The sequence below is a fragment of the Macaca thibetana genome, chromosome 20 (genome assembly GCF_024542745.1).
Source record: "Macaca thibetana thibetana isolate TM-01 chromosome 20, ASM2454274v1, whole genome shotgun sequence".
Taxonomy (NCBI): Eukaryota; Metazoa; Chordata; class Mammalia; order Primates; family Cercopithecidae; genus Macaca; species Macaca thibetana.
The window spans coordinates 72859707-72881178 of record NC_065597.1 but is presented as its reverse complement, the minus strand read 5'-3'; the positions used below and the strand labels follow the sequence as shown (position 1 = coordinate 72881178).

Below are 21472 nucleotides of genomic sequence, written 5' to 3'. Positions count from 1 at the left end.
TCACCTCCCGGGTTCAAGAGATTCTCCCGCCTCAGTGGCCTGAGTAGCTGGAATTACAGGCATGTACCACCACGCCCAGCTAATCTTTGTATTTTTAGTAGAAATGGGGTTTCACCTTGTTAAGTCAGCCTGGTCTCAAACTCCTGGGATTACAGGCTTGAGCCTTGGCTCCTGGCCCAGGGCTGCCTTTCTGAAGAGAGCAAGTGAGTGCCAAGAGCATATCTGGTCTGCTTCCCCCAGAAGTGTCACTTTCTCTAATTTGAACAGTGGTACGCTAGAGGTTTGCTGTGACTTGGAAGATATTGATAGACCCATTTTGCGGGTGAGAAAATCAAGGCTAAGGAAGGTGACTTGTTTTTCTCCCACAGCCCCTAGTATGGCATGGAATGTGGTGGTGACTCTGGAGCCCAGGTCACATCAGCCCTCTTGCAGGTGAGGGCTATCTTGATGGGGCACAGCATGGGCTGTGAGCTGTTTGCTTCCCCGTGGACTGCTTGCAGAAACACACTTCCTGGGTGCAACTCAACCCATCACCATGTTGTTCCCAGGCCTTGAATGGGTGCCCCGCCCTCCACCTCTCCCCTCCCCCAAGCTTACCACTCAAGAAGATAAGACAGTGTTTCAAATCAAATGTTAAAGAGCATTGTCCAGGCTCATCACGAAAGAATGAGGGAGGTAGTGAAGGCACGAATGGTCACAGGTTTGTGGCTTGGAAGATGCATTAGGTTAAGCTGCGTCAGTTTCTGAACCTTGGCACAGTGGGCACATTGGGCTGGATTACTGTGTGGGTTGCCTTGTGCACCATAGCATGTGGAGCCGTATCCCAGGCCTCTACCCACTAGACAGCGTTGGAACACCCCACCTCCCCAGTTGTGACAGCCAGAACTGTCATCAGGCATGCCAGCTTTCCCTGGGATGCCTGATCAGTTGAGAACCCTGAGCCAAGCAGAGATGGGTCTCCTAGCTGGAAGAAAGCACAGGAGAAAAGCTGTGGGTTTGTTTGCTGTGTGTTGGGGTGACAGTAGGGACAAGACAGGGAAGGCCTTTGCCTTCCTGGAGCCAGTCGAAAGGGCAATTTGTCCAGTGGTAAGTGCCCCCACGCCCAGGATGTCAGGATGTCTTGACTTTTGGGGGTGGGTGGATTGGAGGTTCATCTGAGGAGGGGACCTGAGTTGGACCCTGAAAGTCCAGAAGCAACCAGCCATTCCGAGTGTTGGGACCAGCAAGTGCGAAGGTCTGAGTTAGGAAAGAACATAGAGAGCCAGAGCCTGAGAGCATGGGAGGCAGAGGGAGAGACAGACAGCAAGGACTTGATGGTATTCAGAGCATGATGGGAAGCCACTGGAAGGTTTTAAGCAGGGGAGGAATAGTCTAGTTGATTTTTTTTTTTTGAAACAGAGTCTTGCTGTGTTGCCCAGGTTGGAATGCAGTGGCTGATCTCGGCTCACTGCGAGCTCCGCCTCCCGGGTTCACATTCTCCTGCCTCAGCCTCCTGAGTAGCTGGGACTATAGGCACCTGCCACCACACCCGGCTAATTTTTTCGTATTTTTAGTAGAGACGGGGTTTAGTGTTAGCCAGGATGGCCTCGAGCTCCTGACCTTGCGATCTGCCCACCTCAGCCTCCCAAAGTGTGTGAAGGAAACAAGGATATACATTCTGGGTGAAGGGTGATGCTGGCTGCAGGTGGTCAGCCCTCAGACTCACTAGTGGACATGGAAGATGAGGAAAGGGGCCCCAGCATGGTCAGTGGGAAGGGCTGGGGACCTTCAGGTTGGGCCCACAGGGGTAGGAGACATTGCTGTGGGGCCATGGGGCAGCTGGAACAGGGAGGTCAGCTCTGTGGAGACCAGCTGTGTGGACGAGTGTTCGCATGGAGATCCCCAAAGCTGCAGATGATCACCTATGAACACCAAGGACCCAGCTGGGGCAAGAATTGGGATATCCCCTTCCAGCTCTGCTCCTTCCTCCACAGATGACACCTTTGAGGCCCTGTGCATCGAGCCGTTCTCCAGCCCACCTGAGCTGCCCGATGTGATGAAGCCCCAGGACTCGGGAAGCAGTGCCAATGAACAAGCCGTGCAGTGAGGACCCCCAAGAGGCCCATTCCCCCCAATAAAAGAGATTTGGGAGTCTTCCTGGTTGCTGCCTCTTTTTCCCAACCCTCCCTGGGATGGGTCCCACTCCCTGTGGGCTCCTTTTGGGGCTTGTTCTTGGCAGTTCCTGTGCTGTCCTGTCTCCCAGACCCTGGCTGAGAACTTGGCCCAGCCTGCTGCTTAAAGACACCATGGGTACCTGGGTTGCCTTGAGACCCAAGCCATTGTTAGCAGTTAGCCAGCTACACCAACCACTCCAGGGGAAGGGGAGGACTGGGAGGGACACAAAGACCACAGGAAGCCTCAGGGACAACACATTCCAGTTTTAGGCCTTTTTCCTTCTAAGTGCCCCCCACCCCCACACTCTGCATGTCCACTCCCAGGGGCCTCTTGTCCTGAGGACAATGGCCAAGAGCAGAAATACAAGCTGGAGCCTGTGTCCTGGTTTGACAGCACGTTCAATGAAGGAACCCCAAAGCGGACGCACACAGGTCCACCCACACTGGGGGATGCGATCAGGGAGGGAGGTGGCTGCCCCCTTACCACACCTTTAATAAACAGTCTACAGACCCAGTTCCTGCATTTCTCATTTTTATTTGACAGAAAAAGTTGCTCTTGCTGTACAGATTTTAAAAAACCAAAATGCCTTTAAGAAACGTGAAAAGTTGGGGGGAGGGGTACACAACCTCATGGGGGGCAGTAGGGACCAACTAATTCCAACTCCTGCCCCTTCCTTCCGAGAACACCTTACACAACCTCCAGTCCCAACCACCATCACAGTCACCCCTGGGAACTTTTGGATACAACTGGGGCCATGCCTCCCTGGCCCTGACTCCAGGCTGGGGTGTCCTGAACTGTATCCTCCCCTCCCCCAACTCCCATCTGCATTCCCTCCCACCCCAAACCCCCCAGAACACGTGAACCAGGAAGAACTCACGGAGATTAACATTTCACAGGAACAAAGAAAAAAAAAGGGAGGGAAAGGGAGCCCTTCATCCAAGGGCTGCTAAGGTTCAAAGGAGAGCAGACAAGGACCCTCCCACGGCTCTGCTGGGGAAGAAGGGACACTCCCTGTGGCTCCAGAGCATGGGGTGTGGTGGAATCCCCCAAAGACAATTTATGGAGACCTGCAACAGAAGATACGGGTCAACAGGGAGTTCTGACCCTAGTCCTCAAGGCCAGCTTCTGGGCCACTCCCAAAATAGGGCTGCCACCCACCACCACCACAACTGGCTCCCAGAAGGCGGCCTCAGCCTTCCAGGAGGATGCGCACCTGGAGGAGCGGTGTCTCATGGGCCGAGGGCTAGGTGTCTCCCTCCTGCGCTTGTGGCTGGGGGATCGGCTGTCCCCACGCTGGCCTCTCCGGGAACCCCGCTCACTGCTGCTGCTGCAACACAGGACAGACATCAGGCCACAGAGTGGCACCACCTCAGGCACCACAGATCCACAAAGTTTTCTTGGTAGAAAGCAGTGGCAGCCAGACAGGGCTGGGTGCTGACACCTGCAGCTGGCCTTACCTCTGCTGGTCCCGTGGCGAGGGCTGGGGCGAGGGACGGCGACGCTCCACAGGCGAGTAGCTGAGGGACCGAGAGTCCCTAAGGGAGTCTATTGGCTTCCGGGGACTGCGGGACCTGGGGAACACAGTAGGATCCAATAGCACCACGCCCTTTCAAGCACAGCGGCCAGCACTCAGGACCACCCACCCAGGTCCTGACCACCAAACCTCACACCACACAGGGCCAGCCTCAGACCCACCTTTGTCCGCTCACTCACCCATCCGCCCGCACACCATCCACCGAGTGCCCAGTGGGCAGGCACAGGGTGCAGCGGGGGATGCAAAGATAAAAGACATTCCCTGCCCTTGAAGGAGCTCAGTGGTGAAGGAAGGCACGCACGGCCCCGTGTGTGGGAAGCAGGGCTGGATGTGCGTGGCTCTGGGGACCCAAGGAAGGAGGACATGGGGCAGGGCAGGGAAGGGGCAGGGCAGTCTTCTCGAAGGTGCTGTTTGAGCGGAGTCTTGCAGAACGAGGAGTTCACCAGGCGGACAAGGAAATTCCAGGCAGAAGGAACAGCATGTCCAAAGGCATGGGCTCTCCTTAAACTGCAAGGCGCTGGGTGTGGCTGGAGCACAGGGCATGTGTGGGGGCGGGCAGGAGGAGAACACAGGGCGGGCAAGGCCCGTTGGTGAAGAGCCTCACACGCCACTCCCGCAGAGGTGGGGCTTTGTCCTGCAGGCCACAGGGCGTCCCGAAGGATTTGTGGAGTGGAGGGAAGTAGCCAGATGTGCGTTTTAGAAAGGTCCCTCTGGCTACATGTGGAAGAGAATGGCGTGGAGGCGGGGAGACAGGGAGGAGGCTGTGGACAGAGTCGGTAGAAGATGATGGTGGCCAGACCAGAGCCCTGGCAGTAGCAACAGGGAGACAAAGCTAGAACCCTGGGACCAGGCTATGTGTTGAGGGAGGGAGAGGAAGAAACCAAGGACCCCCCAGTCCTGGCCTGAGCGCCCCTGTGGATGGCGCAGCCCTTCGCCAGAACAAGGTGCAACAAGCGGGGGAGAGAACAAGCGCCTCTTCCCCCACAACCAGATGCCCAAGGTCACGTGAGACACCCAGCCGGGAGCTCACACCCCAGGGCCCTGTCTCTGGATAAGTCACTCCCCCACCCTCCTTCCATCTCAGGCAAGGCAGCACTCACCTCCGCTCGCCAGGGGGTGGCTTCTTGGGGCTTGCAGGTTTGGGCAAGGCCTGAGGGCCAGGCTTAGCAGGGGAAGGCGAGGAAGAGGAGGAGGAAGAGGAAGAGGAGGAGGAAGAGGAAGAGGAGGAAGAGGAGGAGGAAGAAGAGGAGGAGGAGGAGGAAGAGGAAGATGAAGAGGAGGAGCTGGAACTGGAACTGCTAGAGCGCCTCTTCCGTTTGGCTGGGGTTGGCTCCGGAGGACGTCCCTCTCTAACAGCCTCCTTTGGGGCTGGGGTGGGGCTGGGGACCCTGTGGGAGGAGAAGAGTGTCACAAGGAGACAAGCTGCCCCAGCCCCAACCCTACCTTCCTTGGCCTGGAGGAACGGCAGTGGGGGGAGGGGTGCCTGAGAAAGGCGCTGGGAGCTCTCCTAGCCCTGTAAGCCAGCAATTCTCTGGAGAGCAGTGGTGTGAGCTGACCCAACCTCTGCTAACAGAAGCAACAGGCTGGGGCCCGCAGCATAAGGGATCAAGGTTAAACCTCAAGAATGTCCCTGATGGAGGAATAAGGCCTCTGGGCTCAGGTGTGGAAGCTGAAGCTGGGTAGTCTCCTTCCTCGGAGAGCCGCAGCTTGGGGAGGCCCCTGTGAGTGCAGGTTGGCTGGGGAAGGGGCCGTCCTGCCTGGAGGCAGGGAGAGGGATGGGATGACCTCTGAAGATCCTTCCAGCCCAGGGAGTTCCTCTTGAGGTCTAACTGCCATCCCTCCTGCTGTAAAATTAAGTCCATTTCCTCTAGTTCTGTCCTCTGTAGAGACGGAAAACTTATCATTATCCTCTAGAGAATGAACCTTTGGAGACTTTTATCTGTCCCACTCCTCCTCCCTCCGCCCCCGCCCCAGCATTCTCTTCTACCCCCAGCCTGAGGGTCAAGGTCCCCATACCTCCTCCAAGAGTCAAGCACCTGTGACATGGTTTCTCCCTCCCCACTCCCAACCCATCCCCAATACCTCCCCACTGAAGGATGCTAAAGTCAAGCTCCCTCACCTCTTTAGTGCCACCTCAGGTTGCACAGGAAGGCTAGAGCCCTCCGAGTCGCTAGAACTGGAGCCAGAGGAGGAAGACGACGATGACGACGAGGAGGAGGAGGAAGAAGAGCTAGAGGACGAGGAGGAGGAGGAGGAACTCCGCCGCTCCTTTGCTGGCTGCAGGGCGGCTAATGCAGAAGGCTGCTGGGCCCCAGTAGAGGCAGGTGGCTCCCCCACATCAGAGTGGGGCACCCCGGGGGCAGGGACAGAGAGCATGCCATTGTGGTCACCAGCAGAGGACGTGGTCATTGCCACCGCCCCAGAGGAAAGGGACTGAGACCCTGCTACGGGGGTGGTCTGGGCAATCAAAGAACGGGACTGGTCTGAAAAAGCAGAAGGCACAGGAGACCTCGGCTGATCCTGTGCTGGAGGGAGAAGAGACTGTGAAGGAGCCTGGCCCATTCTAGAGGAAGGGGAGGGAGCCCGTTCAGAGGTCATTCTAGACTGGCTTGGGGCAGACGGTGGTGTTCTGGATCTGGCTCGGTCAAGGAGCGGTGGTGAGGTTCTGCCACTGACACGCTCATAGGCAGAGAGGGGCACCCTGGGGCTGGTGAGGTTTGCACCAGACAATGTTGGAGCCATCCTAGCACTGGTGAGGCTCGCAGGGGCCAAGGCTGCAGCGGTTCTGGAGCCGGCAATATTCACAGGAGCTGTGGCATGTGCAGACCGAGGACCCACCAGGTTTGCAGAGGCTGGAGCCTGTGGTGTTCTGGAGCTGGAGGGATAGTTTGCAGCAGTTGGTGGGGTGCCAGAGCCTGTGAGACTCAGAGCTGCCAAGGCAGCTGGGGTTCTGGCCCCTGCTAGGTTCACAGCTGGGGCTGTGGGAGTGCGAGGGTCAGCCAGGTTCACAGCCGAAGGTGCCACCGCTGTTCTGGGGCTGGCCAAGTTCATGGCCGCTGCTGCAGCTGGCGTTCGAGTGTCAGCCAGGTTCACTGCTGTTGGGATGGCAGGTGTCCTGGCGCTGGCTAGGTTCATGGCTGCCGCAGAGGCTGCAGGAATCCTGCTGGCAAGGCTGGCTGCTGGAGCGGTTCTGAGACTCATGAGAGGCACCGGGGCTGGAACCTGGGACATTCTTGCAGCAAGGCCAGCAGCAGACATGGACGGAGGAGGCCGAGCAGTGCCAAGACTGATAGCGGTCAGGGCAAGTGCAATCCTGGACTGAGCATGATTTTCTGGCACAGATGTTCTCTGGTGGTCAGGTATTCGGGGACCTGGACCATCCATCATGGAGCCACCGGCTTGCTGCAGGACAGACATGGGTGTTCTAGAGCTGCCAAGGGGTTCAAGCATTCCAGGTGATCTGCAGCGGTCAAGAGGTGTTGGGGACATGCTAGGACGACTAAAGCAGCTCATTCTGGAGCTGTTGAGTGCTACTGGAGGTGTCCGCGAACCAGAATGATTTCTTGTTGCTGGAGGAGTAGCAGATCGTGAACGATCAGAACTACTTCCAGATGCTGAACGCCTGCGGATGGCTGGAGGAGATCTTGTTAAGGACCGTTTGCCCCGAGCTGCTCGTGGAGTACGGGATCTGGAGCGGCGGCGGATAGCAAGTGGTGAGCGACTTCGAGAACGTTTGCGTGGCAACAGTGGCGTTCGAGACCTAGAGCGGCGCCGAATAGCTGGAGGTGTCCGGGACCTAGAGCGGCGGCGTGTCACTGGTGAGGTTCGAGAGCGGGACCTTCTTCGAGTTACTGGAGATGTGCGAGATCGAGACCTCCTTCGGGTGACCGGCGATGTTCTGGATCTTGATCTTCTGCGAGTGATAGGTGAAGTTCTGCTTCGAGATCGCCTCCTGGTTACTGGTGGAGTCCTAGATCTGGACCTTCTGCGTGTCACTGGTGGAGTTCTAGAACGGGAGCGCCGGCGTGTTGTTGGTGTTCTGGACCTTGAACGACGACGGGTTACTGGTGGTGTTCTAGATCTGGATCGCCTTCTGCTCACTGGGGATGCTCTTGACCGGGATCTTCGTCGAGTCACTGAAGTCCTGGACCTTGACCGTCTCCGGCTGACTGGTGAAGTTCGAGACCTGGACCTACGTCGGCTTATCAGGGGGGTTCTGGACCTGGATCGCCGGTGAGTGGCCGGAGAGGCTCGAGATCTAGAGCGTTTCCACGGGGCTGGTGATGTCCGTGAGCGAGAACGCTTCCGACTCGTTGGGGGTGTCCGAGAGCGGCCTCTTCGGCGTCGAGAGGAGGTCCGGGAACTTTCCTGCCGGGCAGGGGACCTTGAGTGATAACCAGAGCCTCCCCTCCGTCGCCGAGTAACCCGTGACCTTGACCGGCTCCGCTGTCTTCGCCGAGAGGTTGACTGAGAAGATCCAGACCTATCTCGACGTCGGGTTGTTCTGGTTTTCTCTCTCCTTGAGCGGGAACGGGACCTCTGCAGTCCACGAGGCTTTGGTGAAGGAGAGCGGCCTCTCCTTGAGGTTGTCTTAGTGCGTGGAGATGAAGCTGAGCGCCGTCGGCGTGAAGACCTTGACTTTTCGACTGGCTCCGGGGAAGACACTGAAGGACTTCTCCGGCGCCTTGGGGGAGTTCTAGAGCGAGTTTCTGGTGAGGATGAGGCAGAACGGCTTCTACGGGAGAGTCTGGCCTTCCTCGTTAGCTCAGGAGATGATCGAGAGCTGCGACGTCGAGGTGGTGTACGAGACTTGGTCTTGGGCTCTGGTGATGACCTGGAACCTCTGCGAGCAGTTCTGGATTTGGGCGGATGTTCAGGAGAGGACTCGGTACTGCTGCTTCCTTCAGGAGAAGGGCCTCTACCTTTGCTTGATGAACCTGATCTGCTTCGTCTGGGAAGGGCCCGAGGGGCTGGAGCTTTAGGTTCAGGAGAGGAATCAGAAGCACTCTGTGCCCTGGGTGCTGCTCTTGGCTTATCTTTCACTTCAGGGGAGGAACCAGACCTACTGCGCCGAGGAGAAGGTCGAGATTTGCTGTCAACCTCTGGAGATGATCCAGAGCGACTCCTCTGCCGAAGTGGGGTTCGAGTCTTGGCTTTAGAATCTGGAGAAGAGTCTGACTCACTTCTTTCCTGAGGGGATGCACTGGGTTTCACATCAAGTTCTTGAGAGGATCCCGAACGACTTCTCTGCCCCAAGGGAGTCCGAGCCACAGTTTTCTGATCAACTGATGATTCTGACCCGCTTCTTTCTCTCTGGGGGGTAAGACACTTGTTGTTGAGCTCTGGGGATGATGGAGAACGACTCCTTGGCCTAGGAGTCTGAGGCAAAGCTTTCGGTTCTGGCGAAGAATCACATTCGCTTCTCCCTCTGGATGGTGTTCTAGGTATATCTTTCATTCCAGGAGAGGACCCGGACAGGCTGTGCCTCGAGGGAGTCCCAGACCCATCTCTAAGTCCTGGAGAAGACCCAGACCTGCTTCTCCTTGATGGAGTTCTGGGTAAACCATCTTTCATTTCAGGAGAAGATGCAGAACTACTTCTTTCTCTCGAGGGTGTTCTCGGTACAGCATCAAGCACAGGTGAAGAGACGCTCTGATTTGAAGACATCCCTGCCTTTTCCACTGCATCTGGGGATAACTCAGAACTGCTGCGTCTAGAGGATCTTGTCGATTGTTCTTTCATGTCTAGAGATGGATCTGTTTCCAGCTGATTAAGAAAAGGTCCATTCAAATCTTCTTTAACCTCAGAAGAAAATCCAGTATTCATTTCTGTACCAAGTGGGCCTGAGTTTCTAAATTCTAAAGATGATTCAAAGCTGTTCTCCCTGAGTGGGGAGTTAGACAGTTCCTTATGTTCTGGAGAAAAATGTGGCCCACCCCAAGATGAGGCCACTGCAGGAATTTCTACTGCTTCCAAAGAAGCCTGTGACTGGCTCTGATCAAGAGTCAAAGACACAGCAGGCCTTTCTTCTACTTCAGGAGATGATTCAAAGTTACTTGCAGACATTTCTTTAAGTTCTGAAGACAAATGAGACAGGACTTGGCTTGTGGGTTCTTCAGACTTCTCTACCACCTCCATTAACTCTTCATCTTGGCTTGATGTAGGCAATGCACTATTTTGCTCTTTTGTTTCTGGAGATGACCCAGCACCACTTCTGTCCCTTGACGGGGTTCTAGGTGCGTCTTTGAACACTAGTGAAGACTCAGGTCTATCCTGTACTGGAAAGGGACTAAATTTGTCTCTTTGTCTAGGAGGTGATGCAGTAGCATCCTCCTGAGGGAGTAAGGCCATTTTCTCTTTTGATTCAGAAGTCTCCAATCTACTCTGCCCCAAGAAAGAATTCGAGTCCACTGTAGGATGTGAAGAAGAGTCAGACTGGAACCTGCTCAGCTCAGGAGACATTCCGGATTTCAATGTAGGACTCGCTGACAACTCACCTCTATCTTGTCTTATTGGAGATCTGGATGCCAGCTCAGTGATTGGAGATGAAGACCTGGACTGACCTCCCTTAGGCGATGTTTGAGATTTGCTCTGCAGAGATGGTGATTCTGAGTGACTCTGTCTCACTTCTGGACTTGAAGTATCAGATCTGTGGTCTGGTGAAGTTTGAGATTGTCCTTTCAGTTGCAGAGATGAGAGTCCAAAATAGCTCTCACCTGGTGGTGTGCTAGATTTTACTCCTGCACACAGAGAGAAGGATCCAGGGCAACTCTGAACTAGTGAGTCTTTAGACTTCTCTTGGGGACATGGCGACTTTGATCTAGAAAGACTTGGCCCTGGTGGAGTTTGGGCCTTTACTTTGGGGTGTGGTGAAATAGACCCTGAGTGACTTTGTCTTGGCGGTGTTTCAGGTTTCACTTTGGTATCTGGTGAGGAGGACCTAGAATGACTGTATCTTGGCAACAATCTGGATTCCACGTTGGAGCAGGGAGATACTGATCTGCTTCGCCGTGGAGTTGTTCTCGATGTCACCCTACTAGGACTTGGAGAAGAGGAGCCAGAATGGCTTCTTTGCCTTGGTGATATTACCGCCTTCACTTTGGGTTGTGGAGATGATGACCTAGATGGGCTTTGTCTGGGAGGTGTGCTAGATTTCACTCTAGGAGGAGAGGACCCTGAGCAACTATGTCTCGAAGGGGTCCTAGATTTCAACTCAGGGTCAGGTGATGATTCAAAACAGCTCCGTCTTTGTGGCGTTACAGATTGCTCATTGGCCTGGGGACTTGTTATGGACCCTTGCCTTGGTGGTGTTCCAGATTTCACTTTAGAATGAGGAGACGAACTGGAATGACTTCGTCTTGATGGTGTTTTAGATTTCTGTTTAGGTGGCGGAGAAGAACTGGAGCGACTGCGTCTAGGTGGCGTTCTAGATTTAGCTTTAGGTTGGGAGGATCCAGAGCGACTGCGCCTGGGTGGCGTCTGTGACTTTTGTTTAGGGCATGGGGAAGACCCTGAAAGGCTGCGCCTCAAAGACAAACGAGATTTTGCTTTGGACCGTGGTGAAGACAGAGATCTGCTCCGCCTTGAAGAAATGCGTGATTTCTTCATTTCTGGGCTTGAATTGGACCTGCTTCTTCTCTGAGATGTTCTGGATTTGTTCTTCCGGTCTGAAGATGAGCCAGACCTGCCTCTTCTTTGAGGTGATCTAGAGTGAGATCTTCCACGTCTAACTAAGCTTCTACTGCGGGATCTTCCTCGTCTTGGTGTCCTAGATCGAGACCTCCCTCTCCTGGCTGGTGTTCTGGAGCGTGAGCGACCACTGCGTCTAGCTGGGGTTCTAGAGCGTGAGCGGCCACGTCTGGCTGGGGTTCTGGAGCGTGAGCGGCCACGTCTAGCTGGGGTTCTAGAGCGTGACCTGCCACTTCTCCTGGCTGGTGATCTACTACGAGACCTCCGTCGTACTGGCGATCGGGTCCTAGATCTGCGCCTAGCAGGTGTTCTAGACCGAGACCTGCCCCTCCGGGCTGGTGTTCTAGACCGAGACCTACGCCTGGTGGGTGTTCTGGATCGTGATCTCCGCCTGGCAGGTGTTCTAGAGCGTGACCTGCCCCGCCGGGCTGGTGTTCTAGAACGAGATCTGCCCCGAGTGGCTGGAGATCTAGAGTGGGACCTCCCTCGCCTTGCTGACCTAGACCTGCCTCTTCTCTGGGTATTTCTGCTCCTAGACCAGCCTGGTCGCTGAGGAGACCTAGAGCGGCCACGTCGCTGGGGGCTTCTAGATCTTCCCCACCTCTGTGCAGACCTGGACCTACGCCACTGGGGAGATCGGGATCGAGAATGACCTCTCTTTGTAGGGGTTCGAGACCGAGATCGCCCTCTCTTAGCGGTGGCAGGGCTACGGGACCTACCCGTCCTACGGGAAGGGGTATGAGAATGTGATTTATCCCGTTTTGCTCGGCCATGTGAGCGATTCTTGGATGTGGGAGAAGAAGAAATCTCTCGGTGGGACCCCGGAGCTGGAGCAGGTTTAGGACTTTCTGGGGAAGAGCTGGCATGCCGAGAAACTTTGGTAGGTTGAGGGGATGGTGGGCTGCTCTCTGAGGAAGAAGACTGGGGAAGTTTCTCAGGAGACTTAGGTGGTGAACGGCCCCGAGTGGGAGAGGCCTCAGATGGGGGGTTCACTGGCTCCTGGCTTAAGGGGGTTGTTGCAAGTGGTTGTGGGGAGCCGCCATGTCGCTCAGCAAGGAGCGGAGTGGGAGCAGGTGGTTCTGGGCCTGTGCTGCTCCTTTCCGGAGAGGGGCTAGGTCGAGCTGCAGATTTCTAAGAGTGAAAGAGAGAGTAGGGATAGGGATTCATAAACGCCAAGACTTCACATCACTCCTAAGATCCCAACACCCTTTCCAATAACTTTTCTTTTACACATCCCCTGACCACAAGCAATCACTTTCATTCAATAACAAGGAACTATATAAAGAACAGTGGGGAAAACATATGAAGATATGGATAGTCTGAGAATCTTAAAACTGAAAGAAACACTAAACGCAAATAACTAACACACTACTACATTTAACAACAAATACCACTACGAAATGTTATCAAAGCGGAAAAAACTATCTTTAAATGGAAAAATAAGCAGTTTCCTAAAGCGAATGGCAACTTCACCTTTTAAGAATAACTCTATTAAAGGAAAAGAAACAACATGAATACAGATGTGAGAACATGATTTGTTTGAAGAGTAGAAAAGCAGACCAGGATGGAAAGAGTACAGGAAATGAGAAAAAGACCAAATTATTAAAAGCCTTAAATGTAATTCAAAAGCAATAAGGAAGCAGTTAAGTTTCTGAGGTCAACCAACTTGTAATTTGGAAAGGTAACCCTGGATGACATGGAAAATTGATGACAGAGGCCAAGAATTTACACTGTAATCACTAAAGCAAGAGGAAATGATTAACGCTTAAAATTAGAAAAGAAAACTACTGAAGACTATTCCAGTGTTTCATTCAAACTATTGGTGGCACCCCAATGGATTAAACAGTTTTAGTGAGACACAACGAGCATTTAATGAAAAAAGAAACTAGAGGCATTACACGGCGTACACAGATAAAATACAACTTTTGTTCCAGTTCTGTGTATAAACAAGATACAATATAAAACCTATTAGTATCCAGTGAGATTTGATTCTAAAAGGTTCACAATTCAGTCTAGTAACAACACTACAAGTTCTGCAGATACAGTAAGAAAACTGGGAGATCAATGCAGAAAAAAATAACCGAATTTATTTTAGTAAGTTACTACCTCTCCCTTTCATGTCACAAGTTTATCCTAAATCTATATACTTGCAATCCAATGAACATCACCAACTCAGGAACATACCTCCTTCTTGTCTTTATCTTTGTCTTCATAAGGGCTGCTAGGCTGTTTTGTAGCAGGCTCCGGGCTACTAGGCCGTTGTGTGTTGGTAGTACCTGGTTCACTGAAAGGTGCATCTCCCTCCCCTCGTCGCCCTGAAGCAGGGGAAGGACTTCGCCCAGTCAAGGCAGTTGTATGAGTTTTAGCTGCAGCACTTCGAGACCTGCAGGAGTTAATTGAGGATGGGGGAGAGGAAGGAAATCAGCTCAAAGGGAGAACAGGAAACCCCCTCCCCAACTCCCATCCACTTTTTCCAACTGTACAACCCTCTTCCAAAAAGCCTGCTTAGTCGCATAACTCAAATCATTCACTGAAATGCAAGTACAGTCCACTTTGGTTCTTCTCTTCCCAACACAATCCCAAACAGTGTTCTCCCTCTACCCCTTCACTCACCTCCCCCAAACATCCCGAAACCATCCACCCAGCCCACTCCCTACCCGCTTCATTCACAACTCACCTCTGAGCCCACCTCCTTCAGGAAGCCTTCCCCGATTAAGGAAGCCAGGGTAAGGATTCCTTCCTCCCCCAGACACCACGAACAAACCACCACCCCCCCTATTCTGGCAGTCCATATACATCAGAACGAAACAAAAAATAACAAATAAACAAAAACAAAAAAAAAAAGAGAAGGGGAAATGTATATGTCTGTCCATCCTGTTGCTTTAGCCTGTCAGCTCCTAGAGGGCAGGGACCGTGTCTTCCGAATGGTCTGTGCAGCGCCTAGCACACCGTGGGCGCTCAATAAATATTAAATTAATTAACCCATCATTCCCTCTCCCTCCCTTCCTCCTGGACTACCCCTTACCGACTGCGGGAAGTATCAGAGGAGGAAGCAGAGTCAGCAGAAGTTGAACGGTGGGCCCGGCGGCTCTTGGGGGCTGGTGTTGTACTTCGAGACCTGAAGGAAGACCACCGCCACAGCTCAGGGTACTGCTGTACCTGCCCTGGATTTTCCTCACCTACCCCTCAACCTTTTACCAGTTAGGGACATAACTGACTCAACCCCTTCCCACTAAGGTGGTGTTCACTTACTTTCTAAGCAAATTCCCCACAAATTCACTCACCGCTTTCGCTTTTTGTCCTTAGATTTACGTTTGCTCTTTGGAGTGGGAGACCTGAGAAATAAGGAAAGATTGTTAAAAGTAACTTTTTTAAAAAAGGAAATAAAACGAAAAGTGAAATGGAAAGAGTTAGGGAATGTTAACAGGAGAAAGATCAAGGTATTGAGCTTCACTTCAAGAAAAAGAAATCACCACTCTACATGCCACTGTGCCCCCAATGAGTTAAAGAGCTCTTACCTATGCTTACGCTTCTTGGACTCGGATTCTGACCTGTCGGAAAAAAGAGAAGAAAAAACATAAAAAACACCTCTGCCTGAATTCAGCAAGCCTTCTCCAATCACTCAAGTACTCACACCTCGTACCTGTGCTTCTTCTTCTTTGAGCTTTTCTTTCTCTCCCGTCGAGGAGAGCTGCTCTCTGACCTGCTAAAGATGGATTCAGAAGCAAGATCATTCTGCTTGGCTTCTTTCCTGGCCCTCCCACTTACAATCTCTCCCCTAAAAAGGTTTCTAAAACACTTGAACATCCTAATAGCACTAATGCCCCAGACCTAAGCCCAGGACTTCTTTCTTTCTTCTCCAACAAGTAACTCCTTAAGTCAACAAACCTCAAAATGAAAAAGGAAATTCCAGAATCCAAAATATTGCTGGCTGATCTTAATTGGCAACACTGCAAACTCAACACGTCCCCACTGCAAAACTCAGATATTTCTTCAAGGTGAGGCCTCAATGGTAACTCCCTCCTCCCTGACAACTATCTCCTGCTTTGTGGAAGCCAGAACTGTCCACTTCCAGAGAGAGAGTACACCACAGGACTGGTCCTCTGGCTAGCAAAGTAACTTTCCAACTAACTTACCGTCCTCTATCTTTCTTCTTTTTCTTCTTCTTCTGCTTTGGGGTTGGTGAGCGAGAACTGCTAGACTCCCGAACAAGGCTGGGGAAAGATGAAAAGCAGCAGAGATGAGCGCTAGGACAAACGTTCCTTTCTTTTCTTTAAAAGACAGTCTCAAAAAAATATTTTAAAAAATTTTAAAAATAGTCTCGCCCTGTTGCCTCAGCTGGGGTGCAGTGGCAGCATCATAGCTCACACTGTAACCTCCAACTCATGGGCTCAAGAGACCCTCCTGCCTCCACCTCTCTAAGTAGCTTGGACTACAGACACGTGCCACCACCCAGCTTTTTTTCTTTTTGTAGAAAGGGGGTCTCACTATATCGCCCAGGCTGGTCTCAAACTCCTGGCCTCAAGTCATCTCCTGCCTGAGCTTCCCAAAATGCTGGAATTCCAGGCGTGACCCACTGTGGCTAGCCCTTGGACAAATTTTCTTGGACACCTCAACTTCAGAAAAACAAAATCTGAAGAGTTTGGGAAGAAATCAGTCCACAAAAGGAAAAAAATAGAGCAAGGATCTTACAATCAAGAAAAGAAGCTGACAGTGGTTTCTTGGCCTTGTATACCTGTAAGGTTTGGGAGGGTCAGGAGCCGGTTGTTTAGCTTCTCGGGCACGACGCTGAGGATCAAAAGAGCTGCCATCTACGTAAGAATCACTGATGCCAAAGGCAGCACGGAGTCTTTCATTCTTCTTCTCATTCAATTCTGCCAACTGGTGAGTCTCCGTGACCCTAGAGAAAAGAAGGGCAAAAGTCTGAAGGAGATATAAAGGACAGAACCATATTCAGAACACAAGTATAAGCAAGAGCCAAATAAGACATGGAAAAGGCAGACGAAAGCAGGAAGTCCCACGTAAGGAAAAGGACGGGAGCGGCAGCCAGCAGCCAGAGTAGAGTCCAGAGTCATCGAGGGAGAGTGCAACACTCACGCTGGCCTCTGCCCTGGGGTCTCCTCCTTGCCCCCAGGGTTCACATCCTTCTCCAGCAACATGAGTCGAAAGGTCGCCACTTTCTCCTGAATTTGCTGTTCCTCGTACCTGAAGAACAAATCCCTTCAGGGTTAAGCTTGACAGGACACTTTCCCCAGTCCCAGGTTTCTATTTCCCTCATTCCCAAAAGGGGCCCTTCCCTCTCCATGCACACACAGAAGTTTTCACTCGCTGTCACCCAAAAGTTCCTTCTCTTCAGTCTAATCTTTTCCCATTATCTTTCTTCCCTCTACCTACTACTCCCGCTAGAACAGTGGATTTTAAATATGCTACACTTCAGGGGCCAAAAGAAAAAAATTAAGCAAGCAGGGTTTCAAGTGCTCCTCCCCAACTACAACAAGAACTTGCCTTTTATTTCCTGGGATTCCAAAGTGAGGGATACTGTATAAAAGGGTCACCACTGCTGAAGTTTAAAACCACTGCTCTAAAAGAGTTTTCTGCCTTAATGTGCTCCTTTTCCAAAACTTCCCTTCCCAGCCCATGATTCCCTCTTCAAATGTTCTTCTAATTCCTCTTTTCCTGCCCATGCTACTTTCCAAGGTCTCAATCCTTATATCCATTCTTCTTCTTTTCTACCAATGACAACACCTATCAGCTTACCTAGCTCCTCTATCTGGTCTCTGCTTTCCCATCTCTCCCCTGAAACACATTTTTGTTCCTCAACGGCCCCTCCCTTCTCCCATGTGCCTCCATTTAATCCCTCAAGCTCCCATCCAAGCCTCAGACACACAGCCTTCTCATTTCCCACTCTGCACTGTCCCTTAACTGTTTTCAATTCTCTAGAGCTCATTTGCCTCCTCCCCTACCACAACTCCTTGCCAGGACTCTTTCAACCACCCTAAGCTCCCTACATCCCACCTAACACCCCCAGCTCTGCACTCATTCAGTGCTTGACTCTCCCCCAGCTCTCCCTCACCCCTGCTCTTCCATCATCTCCTCCAGCTCGAGGCATCGCAGCTCGACGCGCCGCTTGCGCTCGTGGTCCAGGATGTCAGGATTAGGCCGCTTCACCAGGGCAGCCTCCAGGCGCCGCAGTTCCTCCTCTCCCTTGTAGTCAGGCCGCTCACCCCGGCGGCCCCGCACCAGGGACAGGTTGCGCTGGACGTAGCCGTTGGTGCCGCTGCCCCGGGGCGTCGGCAGCCCGATCCCGTTGTACATGGCCCCGTGCCCGGGGGGGGCACCACCGCTCCTGAGGGGGAGCGGGGAGACACGGGTCAGGCCCCTGGCCCCAAACTAACCACTTACCACCCCACACCCAAGTCCCTGCTCTCCTTCATCCCTATTTCAACATTTATCTTCACACTAAGTCTTCACTATATAATGCTCCACCATCCTCCTGGTCTGCCAAAAAAACCACTTCTTCGTCCTTCCAAATTTCCTTTCTACCAAATCACAGCCCAGTTCTTACAACCTTTCTCTCAATGCCCTTGCACAGAATTCTAAATAATCCCTCCCTGCACCTAGATTTTCTTCTTTTTCCACCCTAGGCAAACAAGGATCTTGTTCCTCTAAACTCTCTCCACACTGTCCCTTTTCATTTTCCTTTGGCCCCAAAATGCACAAGTAGCATCTTACCAACTACTCTACTTTCTAACCTCTAGTAACCAACGAAGGCCTCCTGGGCACAACAAATACCAGACATCGATCTGTGGCACCCAAGGACCTCTAGTCCATGTCCAAAGACTCTCCCAAAAACTGACCTACGGATTTCAGACCACCCTATATGAATACGAAATAAACTACACAGTCCCTAGGTATCTGAACAGCAGACTAGTTGGTTCAGAATGTGCAGCCTCACACCCCAACTAAAGGTCAGCACGCACATCAGAAACACACATGAACCTTGGATAATCTTCATACACTTCACCTCCCAGGTAAGGGCCATTTCCTTGATTCCAAATATTTAAAGATCCTATCAACCATCCTGATCTTTTATTCCTCCAATTCCTCCAATTTCTTTCCTCTCAATAGGATTTACTACAATTTGCAGTTCCTCCAAGTCTTGCCAGCTGTCAAATATTATCTGCTTTCAACTCTGCTCTATTTAAACACATCAAATCAGTCTCTGTTCCAACCGTTCCCATACCTTCTCCATATTCCTTGCTCTAAATCTATCTAGAAACCCTCTCTACACCCCACTTTCATTAATCTCCAACTGTTGGCCTTCCCCACCAATCCCCTGGATAGCACTTCCTAGTTTTTTTTCTCCCAGCCCTGCCGCTTCCTTCTTTCCTGTGTTAACCCCATGCCTCGTCCCAAGTTCTAGCCTTTCAACTAGTCCCAACCCTGATGTGACTCTGAAAAATTCTCAAGTCCCAGCTTTTCTAGTGAGATTCCTTGGCTACACATACTCTCTTTCTCATCCTCATCCTCTCCAAGATAGTTTCCTAGAACATACACGTATGAGGAAAAACTACCCAGAAAAAAACCCTATGGAATAGACAAAGTGGAGAGAGTGATCAAAGACGTAAAAGAACTGGATAAAAGGGAAGGATGCATTCAGAAAATTCCAGAATGAAGAAGCATCATACAAATGTTTGGAAAAATATACTAGTGCATGCACGCACACAGAGTATATAGAAGGGTGCTAGCCCATACCTCCTCACCCTAGACTAAGGATGGGTCCCTACCCAATCCCAGTAGCAGACCCAATATCGAAAGTAGAAGGTGACAGAGGAAACTAAACCTGGAAAAGGCAAGCAAAAATCCAGGAAAAAATGAAAAACATTATGACTCAAAAAATCAATTTCTCTACACCCCAATCCTCATTTTCATCTTCTAGTTCCAATCCTCCCCACAGTTTAAAACTAGGTCCTTCTTTGCCTCTCCCTACCCCACGAAATTTCTGCTTCCCTTGCAGGCATGTCTTTGACCTGCAATTAATTCTTCAGCTCAACCATTCACCCACACTTCCATACCACCTCACACAAAAATCCTCCCACTCCCTAAGAAGGGAAAACCGAAGGGAAACCCAGGCCGAGTAAGGTGGCTCACGCCTGTAATGCCAGCACTTTGGGAGGCCGAGGTGGGCAGATTACCAAGTCAGGAGATTGACACTAGCCTGGCCAACATGGTGAAACCCAGTCTCTATTAAAAATACAAAAATTAGCTGGGGGGCGGCGCGTGCCTGTAATCCCAGCCACTCCGTAGGCTGAGGCAGAAGAATCGCTTGAACCCGGGAGGCGGAGGGTTGCAGTGAGCTGAGATCGCGCCACTGCACTCCAGACTGGCAAGAGAGCTAGACTCCGTCTCAAAAAAAAAAAAAAAAAAAAGAAAGAAAAAGAAGGAAAACCAGTAGGTGCTAAGCAAAGGATATGAGGTCACAATGTTTCGGAGAACTTTTAGGGAATGAGCCACCCCTACCTCACAAAAAAAGACGACGACCCCACAGCATCTAAGGGGGTGCTAAGACACGGAAAGTAGGAACATCGACACCACACACAAATCACCTAACCAAACGATTTTATAAAACTCTTAAAGTGGGGGCTATAGACAGCGGATATGCAAAAGTTAACCAAGGTAAAAGCAGAAAATAAAAGGTACAAAGAAAGACAAAAAGACCTTTTTCTGTTGGGAAACTATCAGAGTGCCAAGCTAACAAGGAAATAGATATCCTTAAATTCAACATTAAAATATGCAAAAAAGGAAACGGTACCAAAAGGGGACACAAGGGTTGACCAAGAAAATGGACCTCAGGAAGCACAGCCAGCTCAGCACCGGGGCGCTCCAGCGCGGCTGAGTGGACACAAAGAACCCAGAAAGCTAAAATAGTAGCTTTAGAAGAGCCCTAAGCCCACGCACTTAGGATGAAAGGCAACAAAACATTCTGAAATTTTGATCCAGATTCGTCCTAACTGAAGGCGAGTGGAAACCAAGCTTCAGAAGAGCTGTGTGCCAAATAACGCCTGAAACCAACCAGAAAACTTATATACGAGTCTGGCGTTTTCTTCCCAACGAAGGTCTCCAGAAGCCTCCTTAGTTTTAACACGAATTCTCGGGAAATGTTAAAAAAGTGTAAGAAAAAAAGGAACAGTCTACCTTACAAATGTAAACTGAATGCCTTCACTTTCTTCACAATTTTTAAGATCTGGGGTTTCTCCCCGCCACTAACAACTCAAAGGCTTGATAGCACAGTCCAAACCATTTAAACCGGGCCCACGGAGTTCAAGGCCCTCCTCGCAGCGCCGGGGGCCTATTTTCGGCCTTGCGGAATGGGGGAGGGGGCTGCGCGGCGTCCCGCAGTCTGGGAGGCCCCTGGCACGGGCAGCCCAACGCTGAAGAGAAGCCCGAGAACAAGAGATCGAGAGCCTGGGGCAAGGGTCCGGGAGCACGTCCCCCGCCGCCGCCCCTTCCCCGCCACTTAAGGGCCGAAAGCGGCAGCTGCGGGAAGGCCACCTCGGCCGCACGTGTGGTGGGGAGGAGTGAAGCCGAGGCGGCGCGCTCCCCCCTCGCCAAGGGCGCTCGCGAACCCCAGTACAGGCGGCTGCGAGCGCCGTTGTCATGGGGGAGGGACGGGGGGGTCGAAGCCCGCGCGCGACAGGAACGGCGGGAAGGGGGAAGGGAGGCGAAGATGTCCGCGCGAGCGAAGGGCGGCGAGCGCGCGTGCGCGCGGAAGAGCTCGGCGGCCTGGGCCGTTCTCCGCGCGCTTTGGCCTCGCGCCGAGGCCGCCGCCCCTCCCCCACCCGGCTCGCTGGCTCCCTCACCCTCTCACCCGCCGCCTCCGCCCGCCGCCTCCGAGGGGGAGAGGTCTTGCCGCCGCCGCTGCGCGAGCTCCCGAGTCCCTCGGGGCCTGAGGCCGCCGCCTCGCCTCGCCGGTCCGCCCGCCTCAGCCGACGCCGACGCCTCCTGGCTTCCTCAGGGGCCGCAGCGGGATCCGACTGCGCCACTCGCACCCCGCCTGGGCCGCGATGCACGTCAGCACGACTAACTCCGTGCGTC

The 21472-nt window shown here is 52.4% G+C and overlaps 3 protein-coding genes across 42 annotated transcripts in view; 1 reads left to right on the top strand and 2 right to left on the bottom strand.

Moving 5' to 3' along the window:
• ZG16B (zymogen granule protein 16B) overlaps positions 1-588 on the bottom strand; it is a 58494-nt gene extending 57906 nt beyond the window's left edge. The window contains exon 1 of the mRNA XM_050774604.1: positions 576-588. The gene's annotated coding sequence lies outside the window, so the exon portion shown is untranslated. The remainder of the gene's footprint in view (positions 1-575) is intronic.
• The window catches only part of LOC126944677 (elongin-B), a 124922-nt gene extending 122788 nt beyond the window's left edge, over positions 1-2134 (top strand). For all 34 annotated transcript variants that reach the window (XM_050774417.1, XM_050774430.1, XM_050774425.1 and 31 more), the window contains one exon: positions 1974-2134. In XM_050774417.1, the coding sequence (XP_050630374.1) occupies positions 1974-2086 (113 nt within the window). In that variant the 3' untranslated portion in view covers positions 2087-2134. The remainder of the gene's footprint in view (positions 1-1973) is intronic.
• A 534-nt stretch (positions 2135-2668) lies between these two features.
• On the bottom strand, positions 2669-21431 carry SRRM2 (serine/arginine repetitive matrix 2). 7 transcript variants are annotated; one of them, XM_050774140.1, is made up of 15 exons: positions 21238-21431; positions 17451-17723; positions 16475-16582; positions 16113-16277; positions 15514-15591; positions 15021-15083; positions 14896-14928; positions 14662-14712; positions 14403-14495; positions 13562-13760; positions 5808-12508; positions 4789-5076; positions 3612-3725; positions 3368-3481; positions 2669-3221 (listed from the first exon to the last, which is right to left on the bottom strand). In XM_050774140.1, the coding sequence occupies exons 2-15, from the start codon at positions 17690-17692 to the stop codon at positions 3212-3214; spliced, it is 8259 nt and encodes a 2752-aa protein (XP_050630097.1). In that variant the 5' UTR covers positions 17693-17723; positions 21238-21431; the 3' UTR covers positions 2669-3211. The 7 variants fall into 7 exon arrangements, 3 of the variants coding, with proteins under 3 accessions (XP_050630097.1, XP_050630098.1, XP_050630099.1); XM_050774141.1 differs by having other exon boundaries at positions 3368-3478; XR_007722114.1 differs by lacking the exons at positions 2669-3221; positions 3368-3481 and adding an exon at positions 3850-4449 and having other exon boundaries at positions 3707-3725.
• Positions 21432-21472: the final 41 nt, after the last annotated feature.